Source organism: Thalassophryne amazonica, chromosome 16 (assembly GCF_902500255.1).
Source record: "Thalassophryne amazonica chromosome 16, fThaAma1.1, whole genome shotgun sequence".
NCBI lineage: Eukaryota > Metazoa > Chordata > Actinopteri > Batrachoidiformes > Batrachoididae > Thalassophryne > Thalassophryne amazonica.
The window spans coordinates 8,175,213-8,195,481 of NC_047118.1; the positions used below are offsets into that span (position 1 = coordinate 8,175,213).

General features: G+C 40.6%; 1 protein-coding gene across 1 annotated transcript; it reads right to left on the reverse strand.

Annotated features, from left to right (window-relative positions):
- Positions 1–5,176: 5,176 nt before the first annotated feature.
- On the reverse strand, positions 5,177–19,229 carry phb (prohibitin). The gene is made up of 7 exons (XM_034190700.1): positions 19,151–19,229; positions 16,029–16,132; positions 11,583–11,744; positions 11,295–11,437; positions 6,395–6,511; positions 6,204–6,299; positions 5,177–6,095 (listed from the first exon to the last, which is right to left on the reverse strand). Exons 2-7 carry the CDS (start codon positions 16,111–16,113, stop codon positions 5,883–5,885), a joined length of 816 nt encoding a protein of 271 aa, XP_034046591.1. The 5' UTR covers positions 16,114–16,132; positions 19,151–19,229; the 3' UTR covers positions 5,177–5,882.
- Between the last annotated feature and the right edge of the window lie 1,040 nt (positions 19,230–20,269).

Genomic DNA, 20,269 nt, shown 5'->3' on the forward strand with positions numbered 1-20,269 from the left:
ACCATAAAAGAATACAAGAATAAAAACACATCATAACACTAATGATAAAACAAGGAAAACGTGATTTAAAAGTCTCCACAGTATCCGACTGCCGTATGTGTGCCGGGAGATCGTTCCACAGAACTGGGACATGGTAGGAGAAAGCTCTGTGACCGGCAGACTTTTTATTCACCCTGGGAACACATAAAAGTCCTGCACCCTGCAAACGCAGGGCCCGAGCTCAAGGGCGTAGGTTTGGTCTCAGCTTTGGTAGGGACAATACCACCCCCCCCACCCGGCCCCCCTGCTCACCACCATCACCCCCTAACCCACTCATACCATTAGACGCACAAGTACAGCATAATACATAACATATGACGACATAATGCTGAATAATTTAACACTTTATTTACAATATTAAGTGTGTAGGCAAACAAACAAATAGCTTAAATAACAAAATTGCACCCAAAATCACGAATCTATTCTATAGGCCTACACCTGAGAGAACAAGACAACAAAAAAAAAATACTTGTGGAGCTAACAAAAAAAAAAAAAGTTTTTGCAACCAAGATGTATAATCTATTCTCTTCATCAATAATGCAGTTGTAGGTATCTGGCAACCTAATTTGCCAAAAAAAAAAGGGGGGGATTTCCAATTATATATATGGTGTATTACGGTAAACGTAAGCCTGTGATGTCATAACGCAGAGGAAAAACACGGAAGTTTCACACTAGTGCGCCGCTGATTCTCATTACCGTAAGTTCTCATGTAAGCCCTCACTCTGAAAAATTTCAACACTGACAGCAAGCCAAGAACCCGTGCTTTCCAACAGTGTGCTATATGTTACATATATTACAGTAAAGTGCGTTCGGTGACTTTTGAAACGAGGGAAAAGTATGAAAAAGAGCGCAAAAGTGACAGAAAAGTACATAGACAGACAGCAAACATAAAAGTATTTTTTAAGGAAAAGGCAGGATGTTTGTGTCATTTGTGAAGTTGTGCGTGCGTGTTTGTGTGGGTGTGCAGTTTATTTTAAGTGTGGCGCACAGCATTGTTCGCAACCCCTCCCCCCCGCCCTTCTTGTTTTTCTGCACCGGAGCAGTGTTGCCAGATATGAAATATGAAACTATCGTACCAAAACCTCAAAAGTATCGTATTTTGGGAGAAATTATCGTACACAAACAAAACGCATACAACGTAGCTATTTTAGCGTTTTTTGTTTTTTTTAATTTACAAAGAATTTTATGTCACATTTTTAAACAGTAATTATATTAATGGGGAAACTATGGCACAAAAAGAACGCAAATGCACAAGCAAGACTGTGAAGTAACACAAACGTATTAATTACCAGACTAGAAAGAGTCGAATTCAACCTCGAGGTCGCTGTCGTCATCCGATGCCGTGGACACTTGTGCAGATTTTGTTGAACACAGAAAAAATGTTGACACCTCCATAAGGAACTTGAACTTTTTTTTTATTTTTCTTGTATATCTCTTTGCTCTTGTGTTTTGTTCGTTTGTTATTGCATTTGTTGAAATACAGTTTCGAAAAAAAAAAAAAAAAAAAAGATGTTGGTTGGGGAATCTTCCTGTCCTGTCCTGCAGAGATTGGATGGGAACTCATTACTTTGTATGGGGGAGGGGGCGGGGCTTTCAAATGACTGTCCCGGCAGCCCAAAGCCTGCAGCAGCCCTGTGTGTGTTGTGTCTTTGATGCCGTCTGAGTGCAACGCCTGCAAAATGATTCTTGGGTGTCAGAGAGAGATGCGTGTTTGGGCAACCAACTGAAATTATCGTACATATTGGGTTTTTTCCCATTATAGATCGTACATCGTACAGATGGCAAAACTATCGTACAAATACGATAATTATCGTACATCTGGCAACACTGCACCGGAGCCACCCATCCTCTGCGCTCCGGGACCTCCCACTTTACAAATGAAGCGCTGCCTGCCACGAGATGCACTTTGTTTACGTCCGTGTGAGAAGAACGTGAGCCAATGAAATTGCAACATGGGTAACCCTGTCACTCTGGCACGTCGAAAACACAAAACGTGACGACTAAAATTATAGTATCGAGTTCGCGAAAAAATAGTGAATGATTTTGTTATATAAACAAAAATGCTAAATATTGGTAGGGACTATTTTGCCATCCCAAAATATTGGTTGTGACTTGTCCCTATGGTCCATATGCAAACCTACGCCCCTGCCCGAGCTGGTACATAGGGGCTTACCAGGTCAGCCAGATAAGGAGGTACAAGTCCATGAACAATTTTATAAACTAATAACAGTACCTTAAAATCTGATCTTGCAGCGACTGGAAGCCAGTGCAGGGACGCCAAAACGGGCATAATGTGGTCAAACTTTCTGCTTTGTGTCAAAAGTCTGGCAGCAGCATTTTGAACCAGTTGAAGACCCCTAATCCTGGACTGTGGTAAACCAGAAAATAGAGCATTACAATAGTCCAATCTAGAAGAGACAAATGCATGAATCAAAGTCTCAGCATCAGTCATAGACAGGATGGGACGAATCTTCGCTATATTTCGCAAATGCATGAAAGCAGTCCTCGTAATGTCTCTAATGTGGAGGTCAAAAGACAACATAGGATCAAAAATTACCCCAAGATTCCTCACTTTATCCATATAATGTATAACACACGAACCTAAGATAAGTGCTAGCTGATCAAATTGATGCCGATACCTCGCTGGACCAAGAACCATTATTTCAGTCTTATCAGACTTTAAAAGTAGGAAGTTACTAGACATCCAACTTCTCACTGATGCAAGGCAATCTTCAAAAGATTTTATGTGAATGAGATTACCAGCAGTTATTGGCATGTACAACTGGGTGCATTCAGCATAGCAATGAAAGGGAATCCCAAAATGCCACAGTATATTCCGAAAGGGTGTTACATAAAGGGAAAAAAGCAGGGGGCCTAAAACGGATCCCTGCGGAACCCCAAACTTCATGTCACTCCGATCAGAGGAAGTGCCATTGCACAACACACAGTAAGAACGAAAGGACAGGTATGACATCACCCATGCAAGGGCAGTTCCAGTAATCCCAAAATGATTCTCCAACCTATCGAGTAAAACATGATGATCCACAGTATCAAACGCAGCACTAAGATCCAAAAGCATCAAGACTGTAGTGGTATCCGAGTCCATTGCTCGCAAAAGGTCATTCACAGCTTTAGTAAGTGCTGTCTCTGTGGAGTGATATTTCCTAATAGCAGACTACAATGGCTCAAAAGGATTATGCCTTCTGGTTAGAGTCCAACTCCCATGCCGAGGATCGTGAGTTTGTGTCCCGAGGGGAGCGAATGGGCAGAGTCATAAAACAATGCAGAGTGCAGCTGCTACACGTACTGGCATAGTAGGTTACTATGCTTTTTATTTACCCTTTGTAATTAATTTTATTAGAAAACAGAGTGTGCCGCAGCCTCAACTTTATCTAAAGTCTGGGTCTTTTGGTGAAGCTTAGGGCTAGTAGCCGGCAATCACTTTAGTATTTCTTGGTGCTTAATGCTGACAAATTATACTGTATTTGTTGTCTTTCCAACACTCGATTCAGTTTTTTTTCTCTCTGAGGTGCAACTCCATCCAGAGATAGGAGTGGTGTCTACTTCTGCAACCCTCCCGTCCTGCGCACCAACAAAATTTCCTGTATATTAGTTTTGTAAATTGTGTCTGTAGCATGGCCCAAGCAGAGGATCACCCCTTTGAGTCTGGTCTGCTTGAGGTTTCTTCCTCAAATCAGAGGGAGTTTTTGTTGTGATTTGACAAACTGAAATTTGAAATTGGGTACAGCGCATCCGGTAAGTACTCACAGCACTTCACTTTCTCCATTTTGTTGATGCAGCCTTGGAGGAAATTAATTTTTTCCCTCAAAGTTCTATTCACGACACCCCACAATGACAATGGAAGTTTTTTTTTTTTTTTTTTGCAAATTTATTAAAAATAAAAAAACTAATAAATCACATGTACATACTCGTAAGTATTCACCCCCTTTGCTCCAAATTTTGTTGATGCGCCTTTGGCAGCAATTACAGCCTTAAGTCTTCCTGAATATGATGCCACAAGCTTGGTGCACCCATATTTGGGGAGTTTTACCCATTCCTCTTTCCAGCACCTCTCAAGCTCCATCAGGTTGGATGGGGAGCATCGGTGCACAGCCATTTTCAGATCTCTCCAGAGATGTTCAATCAGATTCAGGTCTCTGCAAACTCCAGGAAGGCTGCCACATGCCCCCATCTGTCCACTCTACCAATCGGGCCTTGTCCTTCTGGAAGGTTCTCCTCTCTCCACAGAGGAATGCTGGAGCTGTGACAGAGAAACCATCAGGTTCTTGGTCACCTCCCTGACTAAAGCTCTTCTCCCCCAATCCCTCACTTTAAATGGTTGGCCATCTCTAGGAAGAGTCGTGGTGGATGTGACCTTCTTCCATTTACAGATGATGGAGGCCACTGTGGTCATTGGGACCTTCAAACAGCAGAAATGTTTCTATACCCTTCTTCGTTTTATTTTCAATAAATTTGGCAAAAAAAAAAAAAAAAATTCCACATTGTCATTATGGGGTATTTTGTGTAGAATTTTGAGAGAGAGAGAGAGAGATTTTTATCCATTTTGGATTAAGTCTGTAACATAAAAAAAAAAAAAAAAAAAAAAACTTTCCACATTGTCATTATGGGGTATTTTGTGTAGAATTTTGAGAGAGAGAGAGAGAGATTTTTATCCATTTTGGATTAAGTCTGTAACATAAAAAAAAAAAAATAAAAAAGAGGAAGAAGTGCAGAACTGTGAATACTTTCCGGTGCACTGTACTTCTGCTAGTTTCAACTATGTGGTGTCTTTCTCCAGCAAACAGGTGCCTCAGAGTTGATGGCTCTAAGGATTAGAAAAGGACTTGGGAGTGGCAGATAGATGGCTACTTTGCAGATGTGGGGATGGACCTACATCTGCCTTGGTGGTTGCTAGCCAGAAACCATGGTAGTTTCATGGTGTGGTGGTTGCAGCAACAAATGGCATCAATGCACGCTCCCAGACCTGATTGCTGTAAATGTCAAACACCTTGTCATCAAATTAAGACAAAATGAAATGTAATATTTATCTACAAACATACCACAGGTTTGATTAGAAATAAAAGCAATACTGGAAGAGAAAAAACAGGTTAAACAAAGAAGTTAAAGCCATCAGTTATATAAACATTTTATTTTTTGACACGATTCTCTTGGTCTGCAGTTGATTGAAGTGATCGGTGTACACCCTTGTGGTGATAAATTTGAATGCACCCCACAGAAATACCAACATTTTAAGGGCATTGGACAAATACAACTGAGATGGAGGAAGAAATAGCATTTTAAAAAATGTATCATTTCGAAACTGGGCTCGTGTCTTCTGCACAAAATAAACCTACTTAACTGTAAAGGATCGACAACCATGGAAATTGTATTCCAATGGACTTGGTCAGGTAATATCACAAAGATTTACTACAAATTGAGATATTCCAGAAATTTAAATTCTGAACACAAGAGATTTAAGTCAAACTAATAGTACATCTGCAGTAAAACTTTCACCCGTGCAGTGCGAAGACTCCCCTTCAATGGAGCAAAGACAAATCTTAAGAGAATTTATTACATTGGTCAATCTGATCCAGTCCCAACATGTACGAAGTTTTGTCACAATCTTCATATTCTGATGTATTGCAGAACTGCTCTCACACTGTCTCCCATGCTGCCGTTACCAGTAGTGATTAGGCAAGAGTTGGTCAGAGAAAAAGTGGTAAGAATGTGCATGAAGCGGGGCGAGTCCTTTACTAAATCCTTCGACCGTGCCTCGCATGGACCTTGCCTTGTAACGGCTGGTGACCAAGAATGGGGTGGACAGAGAGGTCACGTGCTACCTATCACTGGGGCAGCTGGAGCAGAGTACCCTGTCCCGAGGGCAGGTATGTAACGTTGCGGGAGCGAGACAGCTGGAATGCGATATCTTCAGCTGCCTCCAGCTTCCGCAGCTCTACCAGACCATCACCAGCTTCCATCAGGGAGTTGGCGATGAGCAAGGCAGCCTGAGAATCTCCCTCTGCTGAGATGATGGCTGCCTGCTTCTGCTGCTCTGCCTGAAAAGACCAAAAGGAAGCTTGAGCTGATTAGTTCATACAAAGTCATTCAATACCCTTTTTATGCTGAGTACCGAGAGCGCACGTAAAGTCTGCTGCACATGATACCTTTTCTACCACAAAGCGGGCCCTCTCAGCCTCCTGCTGGGCCACTTGCTTCATCTCCACAGCTTCTGTGAATTCCTTGCCAAAAGTTAAGTGTGTCTGAAGAGAGGAAAACAAAAAGTTTCCTGCATTAAAAACACAATGACCAACAGCAGGGGGTGCTGCTTGTGAAGTTTGAGTCAGCAGGTTCCTACCAGTGAAACATCATCCAAAATGAGGCCAAAGGTGGAAGCTCTTTCTGTAAGGTCTTCACTGACCTGCCGAGATACGAGCTCTCTCTGGGTGATGAGCTCCCCAGCATCAAACCGAGCCTGAAAAAACATTCACAGACAAGTTAATAAAAATTTAATCCAGGTGATAGGGGAAGGATAAGCAAAGGTGGAGGTGATGGTTTAGGGGTTAAAGCGTTGGGGTTGAGACCAGAGGATCCCCGGTTCAAATGCCAGCCTGACTGCAAAAATCACTAAGGGCCCTCGGGCAAGGTCCTTAATCCCCTAGTTTCTCCCGGTGTGTAGTGAGCATCTTGTATGGCAGCACCCTCACATCAGGGTGAATGTGAGGCATTATTTGTAAAGCACTTTGAGCGTCTGATGCAGTCCATTTGAGTCCGTTAGTGAAGCTTAGGTCTAGGACTGAAACGATTCATCGAGTAATTCGATTACAAAAAATGTTCAAGGCAAATTCTTTGCCTTGAGGCTTCGTTTAAAGCTGTAGCACATATGCCAGGCCTGTATGTGGCGCTGTAACGCTCACACAAAAAACACAGAAGAAGACCATAGTGCTAATCAATGTAGCAGGCGATGCTACAAGTTTGCAAAGCCACACGCTGAGTAAAATAGAGCCTTTTAAGAGAAAGTGTCCGTGCGGCTCGTCTGAAAAGGACTTATAGCAAATTTAAAGTGAAGCAGTGTGTTTGTATATATTTAAAAAAAAACAAAACAAAAAATGTTTTGCTCCACTAGCCGTTCTCCATCTCCGCAGATGAAGCAAAAGGACGCGCACTTTAAATGAGTCATGTTTAATGATTAAAATAAAGCTTTAATTCAGATTTGGTAAGAGTTTTTAATCAACAGGCAGCTTTTGTGGAAATGCTGCAATCCACAGCCGTTTTTCAAAGGCTCTGTTATTCGCCAAGTATCCACAGAAAAAGAATGACTTTGGTTTGAGCTACACTCTGTACAGCATGTATAAATATACACTAAACACTGAATAAATCACAGTAATAAAAAGTGCAAATGAAATATGCAATAAGAAAGAAAAAAGAATGCACATTGAAGATTTCACAGACTGCCTGGGCTTATGGTTTGGCAAAGCTCTAAAACTCTTAATATGAAAAAATTAATAACCCGGCAAAACAGAGAGGGAACACCCTAAACTTAAAAATCTGCATGATGGCACAGAAACATTGTGCTACTGCTTTAGGGAGAGCCCTGCCACTACTGATATTGTTTAAAAACACAAAGGTACTTTTTATCCGATTACTAGATTAATCGATAAAATAATCGATAGAATATTCAATTACAAAAATATTCGATAGTTGCAGCCCTACTTAGGTCTAGCAGCTGGAGAACACCTCAGTATTATCTCTGCTTTCCTGTTGATTTACTGCTGGCAAACTCATAGCTTAGGTTCAGTTTTTCTGGCTGACTGATTCTGCTCTTTTTCTCACTGTCCAAGGCACTGATGACATCGCACAAGGCTGACAGATGCACACCCTAGGGCGCTGGAATGACCATGAGATGCCATGGCTGAAGCAGCACACTACAGACTGTTTTTGGAATGCATTCTACCAGGAGGACAGACCTACTGATGATGTGATGGATGGACGCTAGCCCTGCACCCCAGGGTTCTGGATGAGCCCCTGCCTACAGTACAAATGCTTGTGTGGTCATCTCAATAATGGACTTTGTTTTTGATGTTCTTCTGGTTTTCTGTTTCTTCAGTTTTGTAAAGACCTTGTAGCTGTTAGGCCATTCTAAGCAGTGGGTCAACTGTCCACAGTAATGGAAAGTGTGGTAGAGAGCTGAAGAAGAGAGTGCAGGCAGGGTTGAGTGGGTGGAGAAAAAGTGGCAGGAGCGATTTGTGACCGAAGAAGATCTGCAGGAGTGAAGGGGAAAGTTTACAAGACAGTTGTGAGACCAGCTACGTTGTACAGCTTAGAGACCGTGGCACTAACAAGAAGACTGGCGAGACAGGCAGAGCTGAAGATGTTATGATTCTCTTTGGGAGTGACAAGAATGGACAGGGTTAGGAAAGAACATATCAGATGGATAGCTCAGGTAGGATGGTTTTGAGACAAAGTCAGAGAGGCCAGCTTGAGATGGTATGGACATGTGCAGAGGAGGGACCCAGGGTATATAGGAAGAGGGATGACGAGGAAGGAGCCACCAGACAGGAGGAGAAGAGGGAGGCCAAAGAGGTGGTTTATGGATGTGCTGAGGGAGGACATGCAGGTGGTTGGTGTGACAGAGGAAGATACAGAGGACAGGGTGAGATGGAAACGATTGATCTGCTGTGGCGACCCCTAACATGAGCAGCCGAATGAAGAAGTTGTTGATGTCATGTTTTACAACTGGCAAGGTTGAGATATTTCCTTTGTTCAGAGCTTGTGTGGTTATCAGGAACTGATTAATGGTGATATCAACATCCATTCTTCACTGTTGTTACCTAATTTCTTCAAAAATATTTGTCCTATCAAATTTCGGTTTTCACGGCGTTTATCCTTGACCTAAAATACATAACCATACCAAACGGCAAATGTCAGCTCTCCCCAGTTTGTCTGTGCTCAAAATCATATGCACGCATACACGTATACAGAGGCTACTTGCTTTTAATATATAAATTAACTCTCCCTCCCAACTCTTCTGTACTTTGCTGCACGGTGAAACCATCTGATAAGACAGATGATTAAATTGTGCACATATCATTCATCACATCCTACTGTGGACAAACTGTATCTGCATGAATTACAGACCAATTCCCATTTAAGTCAAAATGGGAGCCTTGCTACTGTCAAGACATGAAGTTTGTAAAATGTGTAAAAAAAAGATTATAATTTTGTCTGGGCTGAAGAGGATTAAGTCCTTATTTGTTTGATTCAATGCCTTTTAAGACTTTTTAAGGATATGCAGGAACCCTGAATACAATGAGCAGCGTTTCTCATTTTCACAATAATGATTTTTCTTGACATATGATGACAACAAAACAAACACAGCTCTCTCTTTATAAGCAAATACAATCAGGTTAGCTTATACCCTCATAAATACTATGATTTCAACAGGGTAGGTGGGGGATGACATTGGCATGGTAAATGAAGAATGTTGTGTAAACTCTTTATAGGAGCTGTAAAGTGTGGGCTGTTTTCACTGTAACATCAACTGGAAGTGAGAAACTTGAGGACACCAACTTACTAACTTCCTCATTCTGTTGATATATCACAGCCGTTCAACACAAACACAAACAATGAAGAGATTCAGCCCGACATTTTATGAACTCAGTAACAGTGAAATTTGTTGACATACATCTTTTCTGTTATGAATCATTCAGTTTGAATCATATTTACCTAATAGATTACAATTTGTTCATGTAAATGGGGAATCTTCTTCACAGACTAAGGTTAATTATGGAGTTCCACAAGGTTCTGTGCTAGGACCAATTTTATTCACTTTATACATGTTTCCCTTAGGCAGTATTATTAGACGGCATTGCTTAAATTTTCATTGTTACGCAGATGATACCCAGCTTTATCTATCCATGAAGCCAGAGGACACACACCAATTAGCTATACTGCAGGATTGTCTTACAGACATAAAGACATGGATGACCTCTAATTTCCTGCTTTTAAACTCAGATAAAACTGAAGTTATTGTACTTGGCCCCACAAATCTTAGAAACATGGTGTCTAACCAGATCCTTACTCTGGATGGCATTACCCTGACCTCTAGTAATACTGTGAGAAATCTTGGAGTCATTTTTGATCAGGATATGTCATTCAATGTGCATATTAAACAAATATGTAGGACTGCTTTTTTGCATTTGCGCAATATCTCTAAAATTAGAAAGGTCTTGTCTCAGAGTGATGCTGAAAAACTAATTCATGCATTTATTTCCTCTAGGCTGGACTATTGTAATTCATTATTATCAGGTTGTCCTAAAAGTTCCCTGAAAAGCCTTCAGTTAATTCAAAATGCTGCAGCTAGAGTGCTAACGGGAACTAGGAGAGAGCATATCTCACCCATATTGGCCTCTCTTCATTGGCTTCCTGTTAATTCTAGAATAGAATTGAAAATTCTTCTTCTTACTTATAAGGTTTTGAATAATCAGGTCCCATCTTATCTTAGGGACCTCATAGTACCATATCACCCCAATAGAGCGCTTCACTCTCAGACTGCAGGCTTACTTGTAGTTCCTAGGGTTTGTAAGAGTAGAATGGGAGGCAGAGCTTTCAGCTTTCAGGCTCCTCTCCTCTGGAACCAGCTCCCAATTCAGATCAGGGAGACAGACACCCTCTCTACTTTTAAGATTAGGCTTAAAACGTTCCTTTTTGCTAAAGCTTATAGTTAGGGCTGGATCAGGTGACCCTGAACCATCCCTTAGTTATGCTGCTATAGACTTAGACTGCTGGGGGGTTCCCATGATGCACTGAGTGTTTCTTTCTCTTTTTTCTCTGTATGCACCACTCTGCATTTAATCATTAGTGATTGATCTCTGCTCCCCTCCACAGCATGTCTTTTCCCCGGTTCTCTCCCTCAGCCCCAACCAGTCCCAGCAGAAGACTGCCCCTCCCTGAGCCTGGTTCTGCTGGAGGTTTCTTCCTGTTAAAAGGGAGTTTTTCCTTCCCACTGTTGCCAAGTGCTTGCTCACAGGGGGTCGTTTTGACCGTTGGGGTTTCCCCGTAATTATTGTACGGCCTTGCCTTACAATATAAGGCGCCTTGGGGCAACTGTTTGTTGTGATTTAGCGCTATATAAATAAAATTGATTTGATTTATCTGCAGCTAATCGCATTCTTACCAGCATTTGACTCCTCCTGGTTGCAAACTTCAATGTGAACCATCGTGATGAAACCTGAATGTAGCCTTTGATTGAGACTCACCACAACAGCCTTCAGGACTTCTGTGGTGATGGATGGCAGCACCCTCTCATCGTAGTCCTCTCCAATACTGGTGAAAATGCGCGGTAGTTGGTTGGTCACGGGCCGGAACAGGATACGTAATGTGATGTTGACATTCTGCAGATCTGTAGGTTAGATTATTTGATAAGTAACTGAACACCAATCTTCATTTATAATCGTAGTGCTGCAGAAAATATCTAGGAGAAAATGTATATGAGCAGGTAGAGTAGATAAAGGAAATGGCAGAGCATCAGTTTTATATTGATGTACCTTTACTGCCTGTGATTACAGGCACATTGCGTGGACGGGAGCGGCAGTCAAAGATGATTGGTTTCTGAACCCAGGGTATAAGGAAGTGGGTGCCTTCACCAACAACAGCATCTTGCACTCCTCTGAACCTGTCAAATATCACTGCCCGATGTCCTGCATCAACTGTACCAAGGAAAACAGTTAGGCTTTATGCTAAAAGGATTCTGTGTACAACACTAACAGATTACGGACAAGGTTTTCACCAGTCAAAAACATTCTCAAATTTTTGACAAGCTGATTGCCACTAATCAAATTCAAGTCAACAACATTGCTGAGGAGTTACAAACCTTACCTGCAGGTAATGCTATTCTCCAGTACAACCCATCAAATGCAAACCAAGTTCAAACTAAAGTGAAATACTTCATAGTACAGTCTGAGTTTTACTCCATTCTTCTTTGTGTTCAAAATCATTCATACCACTGTCCCCAGAGGATAACATACCCTGCTGGCAAATGCTGCTTTGGTACATATACTCAACAAAAATATAAACGCAACACTTTTGGTTTTGCTCCCATTTTGTATGAGATGAACTCAAAGATCTAAAACTTTTTCCACATACACAATATCACCATTTCCCTCAAATATTGTTCACAAACCAGACTAAATCTGTGATAGTGAGCACTTCTCCTTTGCTGAGAAAATCCATCCCACCTCACAGGTGTGCCATATCAAGATGCTGATTAGACACGATGATTAGTGCACAGGTGTGCCTTAGACTGCCCACAATAAAAGGCCACTCTGAAAGGTGCAGTTTTGTTTTATTGGGAGGGGGATACCAGTCAGTATCTGGTGTGACCACCATTTGCCTCATGCAGTGCAACACATCTCCTTCGCATAGAGTTGATCAGGTTGTCAATTGTGGCCTGTGGAATGTTGGTCCACCCCTCTTCAATGGCTGTGCGAAATTGCGACGACGAACTGGAGTCAGGTCGAGACCCCGGTGAGGACGACGAGCATGCAGATGAGCTTCCCTGAGACGGTTTCTGACAGTTTCTGCAGAAATTCTTTGGTTATGCAAACCAATTGTTTCAGCAGCTGTCCGAGTGGCTGGTCTCAGACGATCTTGGAGGTGAACATGCTGGATGTGGAGGTCCTGGGCTGGTGTGGTTACACGTGGTCTGCGGTTGTGAGGCTGGTTGGATGTACTGCCAAATTCTCTGAAACGCCTTTGGCGACGGCTTATGGTAGAGAAATGAACATTCAATACACGAGCAACAGCTCTGGTTGACATTCCTGCTGTCAGCATGCCAATTGCACACTTCCTCAAATCTTGCAACATCTGTGGCATTGTGCTGTGTGATAAAACTGCACCTTTCAGAGTGGCCTTTTATTGTGGGCAGTCTAAGGCACACCTGTGCACTAATCATGGTGTCTAATCAGCATCTTGATATGGCACACCTGTGAGGTGGGATGGATTATCTCAGCAAAGGAGAAGTGCTCACTATCACAGATTTAGACTGGTTTGTGAACAATATTTGAGGGAAATGGTGATATTGTGTATGTGGAAAAAGTTTTAGATCTTTGAGTTCATCTCATACAAAATGGGAGCAAAACCAAAAGTGTTGCATTTATATTTTTGTTGAGTGTATGTGCTTGCTACATTCTGAAAACACTTCAAGCTATGTGATAGTTGATTTCAGAAAGCAGACACCAACTCATGAAGCTGGCAGTATCTAGGTTTGTCAATCAAGGGCCACAACTCAGCTAAAAATTGTTAATCTTGTGCAATATTACAATATGTGTATTACCAACCTATAACAAGGAATTGTACCAATTTTCCCCAAATTCTTCTTAAAAATGTGAGAGGAGTTGATTTCAGAAAGCAGGCACCCACTCATGAAACTGATGCAGTCTAGATTTGTTAATCAAGGGCCATAAATCTGGTAAAATGGGCCCAACTTGAATGATATGATAATATGCATATTACCAACCTATAATAAGGAATTGTACCAAGTTTCTTGAAATTCCTTCTAAAACTGTGAGAGGAGTTGATTTCAGAACACTTATACCCTTTTTGGGACAGAGGGACACACAAAGAGACAGACAAACACTGCCAAGACATAATCTCCTTTCAGGCCTTTGGCCAGCGGGGGATAAAGAAAGTACAATGATCAGACCTATAACCCAGTAATTTAACATGATATCCCAAAATGGGCCATCCTACATAACTGCCCATTTGTATCCTGCTTTCTGGACTTTATGTTGCACCGGAGCATGTCGCATGCCAAAAAAAAAAAAAAAAAAAAAAGCGCACCACGATGATGGGAAACAAGACTCATCAGGAGATGACATATCCCCCAGTCCCTACAAATCAGTAATACAAAGTCGGGGATCACCCAAATACACCTGATCCTAATTATGAATGAAATTGGCCAAGTGGTTCTTTAGATATCGCACTAACAATGGTGGCGTTGACAATATCTTGAATATCTTGCTGTGACCTTGAATTGACCCCAAGGTCACTGCAATCAACTAGTGTTGGGGATCACCCAAGTGCACCCTTAATACTAAATATTGATGAAATTGGTCAACTGGTTCTTGAGATATTGTGTTAACAAGCAAAGACATACAAAGGCTTTTTTTAAACCCTTCAACCGTATTTCATAACAGGTTGGGGGGCATATACAAAAGTTGTAACAGTCTAGAAGTCACATTTATTTTTGAAACATGAAAATGATTTTTGAAAATAAGTATCAGTGTATTATTTATAATGCAAACACTAAAAGGGCTAATTAATGTTGTACGAGGCACAAAGAACACAACAGTAAACTGCTTCTTGTCCCACTTCACAGATGAAAATGTCCAAATGGAGCAGCTTGCAATTGGGCACCATAGTCTCGTTTGAGGGTCGGCAATAAAGGGGTTAAATGAAAGAGCATATGACGCAAAAAATATACTTCCGGGGACAGCCCATTCACTTGGGCAAGGTACTTAATCCCCTAGTTGCTCTTGGTGTGTAGTGGGCGCCTTGCAAGCAGCGGCCTCATATTGGGGTGAATGTGAGGCATTGATGTGTAAAAGCGCTTTGAGTGTCTGATGCAGATGGAAAAGCGCTACATGAATGCAGTCCATTTACTCATATGTCCTCATCGGAAACAAGGCACTTTGAATTTTCAGCAAATTACACAGCAAACAAAGTGAAAATGCAATGTGTTATGGTTTGCTTATGGCCCGGAGCTCAAACACGTTGAGGCGGTTGTGCAGGTGTTGATGAGAGATCACAGCTACTGTCCACCTTCAACTCCTCATTCTTGCTAAAACACGACCTCTCCCATTTGTCATGTTTTCCCTTCTCCACTGGGAACCGGAAAAACTGCAGCTTTCACAACTGCTTCGGTGATTGCAGCCGAAAACAAAACAGTACATCTTTCCGTGTGAAGTGACGCTGTGTTTGTGTTGCGCTGTCCCCGGAGGTGGTCAAATCTAGAGATATCACACAAGGGTTCAAATGAAACTGTGCTACCCCATTGCCACATGTAGATGGTGCCACCTTTTGGCCATAGATAACAGTGAGGATATTTTTGATAAACTGCTACAAAATATAAGCTGTAAAATCAGCCAATCAAGTATTTATTTATAAATAAGTAGTCTAATTTATAAAATTGGAAATTCAGTAGATGTTTTTTTGACCCCAATACTTTTCTAGTCTTAAATTAGTGAGGGTAAAACATGAAAAGGGTGTGCCAACCACGATTAAAGATAAGGGTTTGCAACCATGATTAAAGTTACAAGAAGGTAACACTAACATCACATTAACTTAGGAAAAATTCTGAAGTAATATTATCAGTTTACTGTCATACACTGATAATTATAAACACGACTACCTAAATGAGTGGACAACTGCAATGGATACTGTACCATTTGCAAACTGTACTTCAATTGATATTCTCACAATGCCTTGATATTGAATGCAACAGGTACAAGAACTTTGTAACAAAGTGTACCGGTACCCTTACCTTAGCCGACATGACCCAGTGACTCTGGGGTTTTAAAGACGCCAAAAACTGTACAACAGAGCCATAATGCCCTGATAACGGGTCAGGAATATTTTCAGTCTACAATCATATACCAAACAGTACAGCCCCAAGCATTTCCTATAGAACTGGCCAAACTTCACATTGGGTCATCTGTCACACAAATGAACAAAACAAGACAACATATCCATATCCAAAGGCCCTGGCCATATCCAATGCGAAAAGAAAGAACTGATCACAATTTTTGAACAATCCGTGCACGGACAAACTGGCTCGTATCTTACAAAAATTGTCCGGTTGGATTTTTCAATGCTCTACGGAACTGGTCTGGAGAATAGCACTTTTTACAAACTGAGCTCTATAGTAACACAATACGAGCCAAATGAGACCCATATTGATAACATTTTATTAATAAAGGCAAAGTTTCACTCACCATTGAAAAGTGCAGAGTTCACAACACCTCCACCAATGGCTAGAGCCAGTCCCAACTTCCCAACAGTCTCGAACAGCTTTGCCATGACAGCAACAAAAGTGGCTCTGAAATAAGACAGGATATTACATTTAATTATAAAAAGCTTATTATTCCACTCAAACAAGCTGTTAAAGATTTAGGTTTTCGTGGATGTCCTTACCTACAGGGGAAAGTAATGTCTGATTGTTTTATTCTAAAAAAAAAAAAAAAAAAAAAAAAAAAAGCAGTTTGGCTTTGGGCCTGAACTGAGTGTGTTAATCAGAGTTAAATCGGAGACTTGCATGCACACATGTGAGCAAGACTGATGGAAGAACCCGAAATGTACGTAGTTGTACCTGTACCAGACTACCTTTGGCAAGTTTACATTTGTTGATCTCAGTGTTTAGCACACATCTGTTAGCTATTTCTTTTGTATAAAATAATGATGAAATAATATTGATTTATTAACTGATATGTTTATTAAATCAGATTAAGTGCAGCAATGAATCATGCTCACTGTGCTCACAATGTGCCATTACTGCAAAGTTTACACTGTTTATTTTTGTACAGTAAAATATTTTTGCAACTGGTTTTCAATGACTGCTTTCGCATTTCTGAGCACCTTGCATTTTTCTGCTCAATGCACCTTGCGATTTGAATTTTTTTAGTGAGTGTCTGAAAAAAGTTCTAGGGCCAACACTGAATTTGAGTCAACTTCTGAGTCTGGAAGACCCGACCCAGATTATGGGGCTATTCCACGGAGCACTGTTCCTTACAATTGAATCCCAAATAGCAAATCATGGCATGTCTTCAACCAACATAGTAACTTCTTGATCTGTCTTCGTCATTCTTGAACAAACTTGGTATAAGCAGGCGTTATGGCAATCACTGGTACCAGATTTGAAATGGGGTCAAACTTTCAAACTATTCAATAAATGTGGTCCCGATTTGCAAAATCACCGCTGGTGCGTGGCAACTTCCGGGTGTTCATAGTCTTGCTCTTACATATTCATACTCTTCAACCATGTTTGAGCGTGTTTAAATGGGGTATTTCTAGTGAGTACGGCTTGAATCTTGTTTGATCGTGCTCAATTGGGGTAAAAATTTGAATCAGAAGCAGCCTTTGTTGCAATTATGGTCGAGGACGCAGCTCCTTACTTTTGTTTTCAGGTGAGTTGACACATCTGCAGTTTATAAGATGGTTTGTTAAGAGACATGCCAAAATAAACCACTTCATTCAGCTTTTGGACTTTTTTTTTTGGACTGGGCGATCTTAATAGAAAGGCACCCTGTGGAATAGGGGTGTTACTCAAAGATGAGTCACAGGTAGCTCAAACAATTAAAAAAACATATAATTTTTAATATTGCAGTAGCGATTTGCTGCCACTTTTTGTCCTCCATTTATTTAAGTATCTATATACAAGCTCAAACACAGTACAGGTCCATAACCCAATTACAAATGTACATTTTTCAATAAATTATAAGCGTTATAATACTGAGTTACATAATTCCTGATGTTTGCTCATTTTATTGCAACATACTGGGGAGGTGATGGTCCAGTGGTTAAGCAGTGGGCTTGAGACCAGAGGATCCTCAGTTCAAACCCCCATCTGGCCAGAAGTCAGTAAGGGCACTTGGGCAAGTCCTTAATCACCAAGTTGCCCCTGATGCACACTAAGGGCCTTGTATGGCAGCACCCTGACATCAGTCTATGAGTGTATGTGTGAATGGGGGCGCTTTGAGCTTCTGATATAGCTTGAAAAACACTATATAAATGCAGTCCATTTACCATACTACATGATACTTTCGTGACAGAGATAAGGGCTATTAGTGTTGACAAGTCAACAGAGATACCCGGATGCAACAACATGGATGCCGACGAGTTTCAGCATTAGCTGATAACACAGAACTTAGGTTAGTCAATAAGAATGTTTTTCACAATATATTCAGATATTTATGGCGCAGAGACAGACAGTGAGAGATGTATGCAGATATTTATGGCACAGAGACAGACAGTGAGAGACATATGCAGATATTTATGGCACAGAGACAGACAGTGAGAGATGTTTGCAGGAAGTTGAATGGAAGACATCACAACAGATAACTAGAAAAAGGCACAATTATTTGAGTTTGCTAAGGCGGATAGCTTAGTATTCCACCACAGAAAACTGACAAGGAAGAGAAATCCAAACAATGATCAGTTTTATATAACAGTTAGACAATTTTGTTACAGCGGATTTCCTCTTTAAAAAAAAAAAAAAAAAAAAAAAGCGTGAAATATTGCCCCAGTGTGACTACTGCAGACTGTTTTCTAGCGGACACCACGAGAAGACGACTGGACTTTCAAGCCTCATACTCACAGCAACCCTACGGGGTGTCGACCATCATTACTGAATTTGGCAAAGTGCGTTCAGGAGGCTGTGCGTGTGCAGGGTGAGGAACGTTACAAATATTACTGCATGTAAGGCTGACAGCCGACACAACCATTTGGCTAGATTACATTTACAATGATCAAGTTTCTGGCCATATCTGGCCTCGTCTTGCGGTTGAAGTTTATCATAATGTTGGTATGACACTGTGGCCTCACCACTGCCAGTCTCCTGGCGGCCAAAGCGGGAACTACAAAAGTGCACAGACGCGCTAAGGTACAGAGTTGTGGATCATGGCGTTGACGTCAATACAATTAAGGCTTAAAAATGATTTGGCTGACATAAATACCGCAGAGGAAAAAAATAATGTTTTATAGCATCCATGATGTTAAATCGCTGCGTAAGCGCTGAACAGCTAGTTAGCTAGCAAGCTAAAATAGCTAAAGCAAGAAGCATGAGGTGCAGTTTACAGAAAAAAATCATAATACAACAATACACACACGCACAAATTATAACATCTGACAGCAATAATGAAACCTGATCTGGAGCAGGTCGAAATAAGGCACAGAACGCCGTGACGATTTCTCGCTTTCGTCTTTCTCAACTCACGCGACACAGTAATAATAAAAAAAAACCTAAAGCCGCCGAGTAACCACCAGTATACAAACCAATTTGGCTATACCACGAATTTTACTCAACAGAGACGAAATAACACTTGAAACATTTGGAACTCACCTCAGATGTATTCAGACATAAACTGTATGACCTCCACACAGCACATGAAACGTCTACGGTACTGCGCCTGCGCGGAGGAAAAAGGCGTCTTTCTGCTTCCTGTTCTATAAGGGACGGTGGTATAACAGGACATACCGCCACCTACTGTTTGGGAGGGTAGAGTTTTTGCTGTTCCTCTTTCGGTTGTTTCCATTCTTATTTCTCAGGTTTTGAGTTTGAGACAGATCTATATTATAATCTATATTATTTAAACACTCATGTGTTTAAATAATATAGATTTTGCTGTTATTAGTTTGTCAGCATTGTGCAGGCACGTCAGGAATTTGTGTCTGTAGAGACGAAAAGAACATTCTAATCTACTGGATATATTGCGTACGTTTTTCCCAAGATTTTGAATGATCTCATTCATTTTAGCAAAATACAAATTCAGAATGATGAATTCAGAAAAAAACAGAAATATGGGGAAAAAAATTCAGAAATATTGTAAAATTTAAATAAAAAAAAGGAATTTCAGAAAAACATGAAATGCACCACAAGTCAATACAGGAAAAACAAATTGAGAGTAACAGAAAATATGAAGAAAACAAACAAACAAAAACAACAACAGAAATACAGTCAAAGATAAAGTAACAGAAATACAACAATTTTGAAAAACTGAAATAAAAAGCAGGGTCTTTCTCAAATGCATGTTCTATGTATATTACTTTAAACAAACAAACAAAAAAAGTTTAGAATCTAATTCTTGAGCCATGCATAAAAAAGGATAGAGGGTATATGACTGATTCCTAAAATCTCATATGCAAAAGAAGATTGCTTTTAATTAAAAAATTAAATGTTATAGTTTAATAATGATAATAACAATAATAACGAATCTAATCATAATCATTTAACGTTTTGATTTAAATTTAACTTTTTTTATTTTTAATTGCAGATTATTACACAATTTTAGCATTTCCTGTTTTTGAGTTATCGTCAACACAAGCTGGCTGGACGAACTCATCACCATTCATCGACATTTTTTGCATTTAGTTTCAGGTTTAAATGAAAAACAATGACGTTGATGATAATGATAATGGTAGAGAAGCTTGAATCTTCGACTGGACTGGGTTGCTTGACACG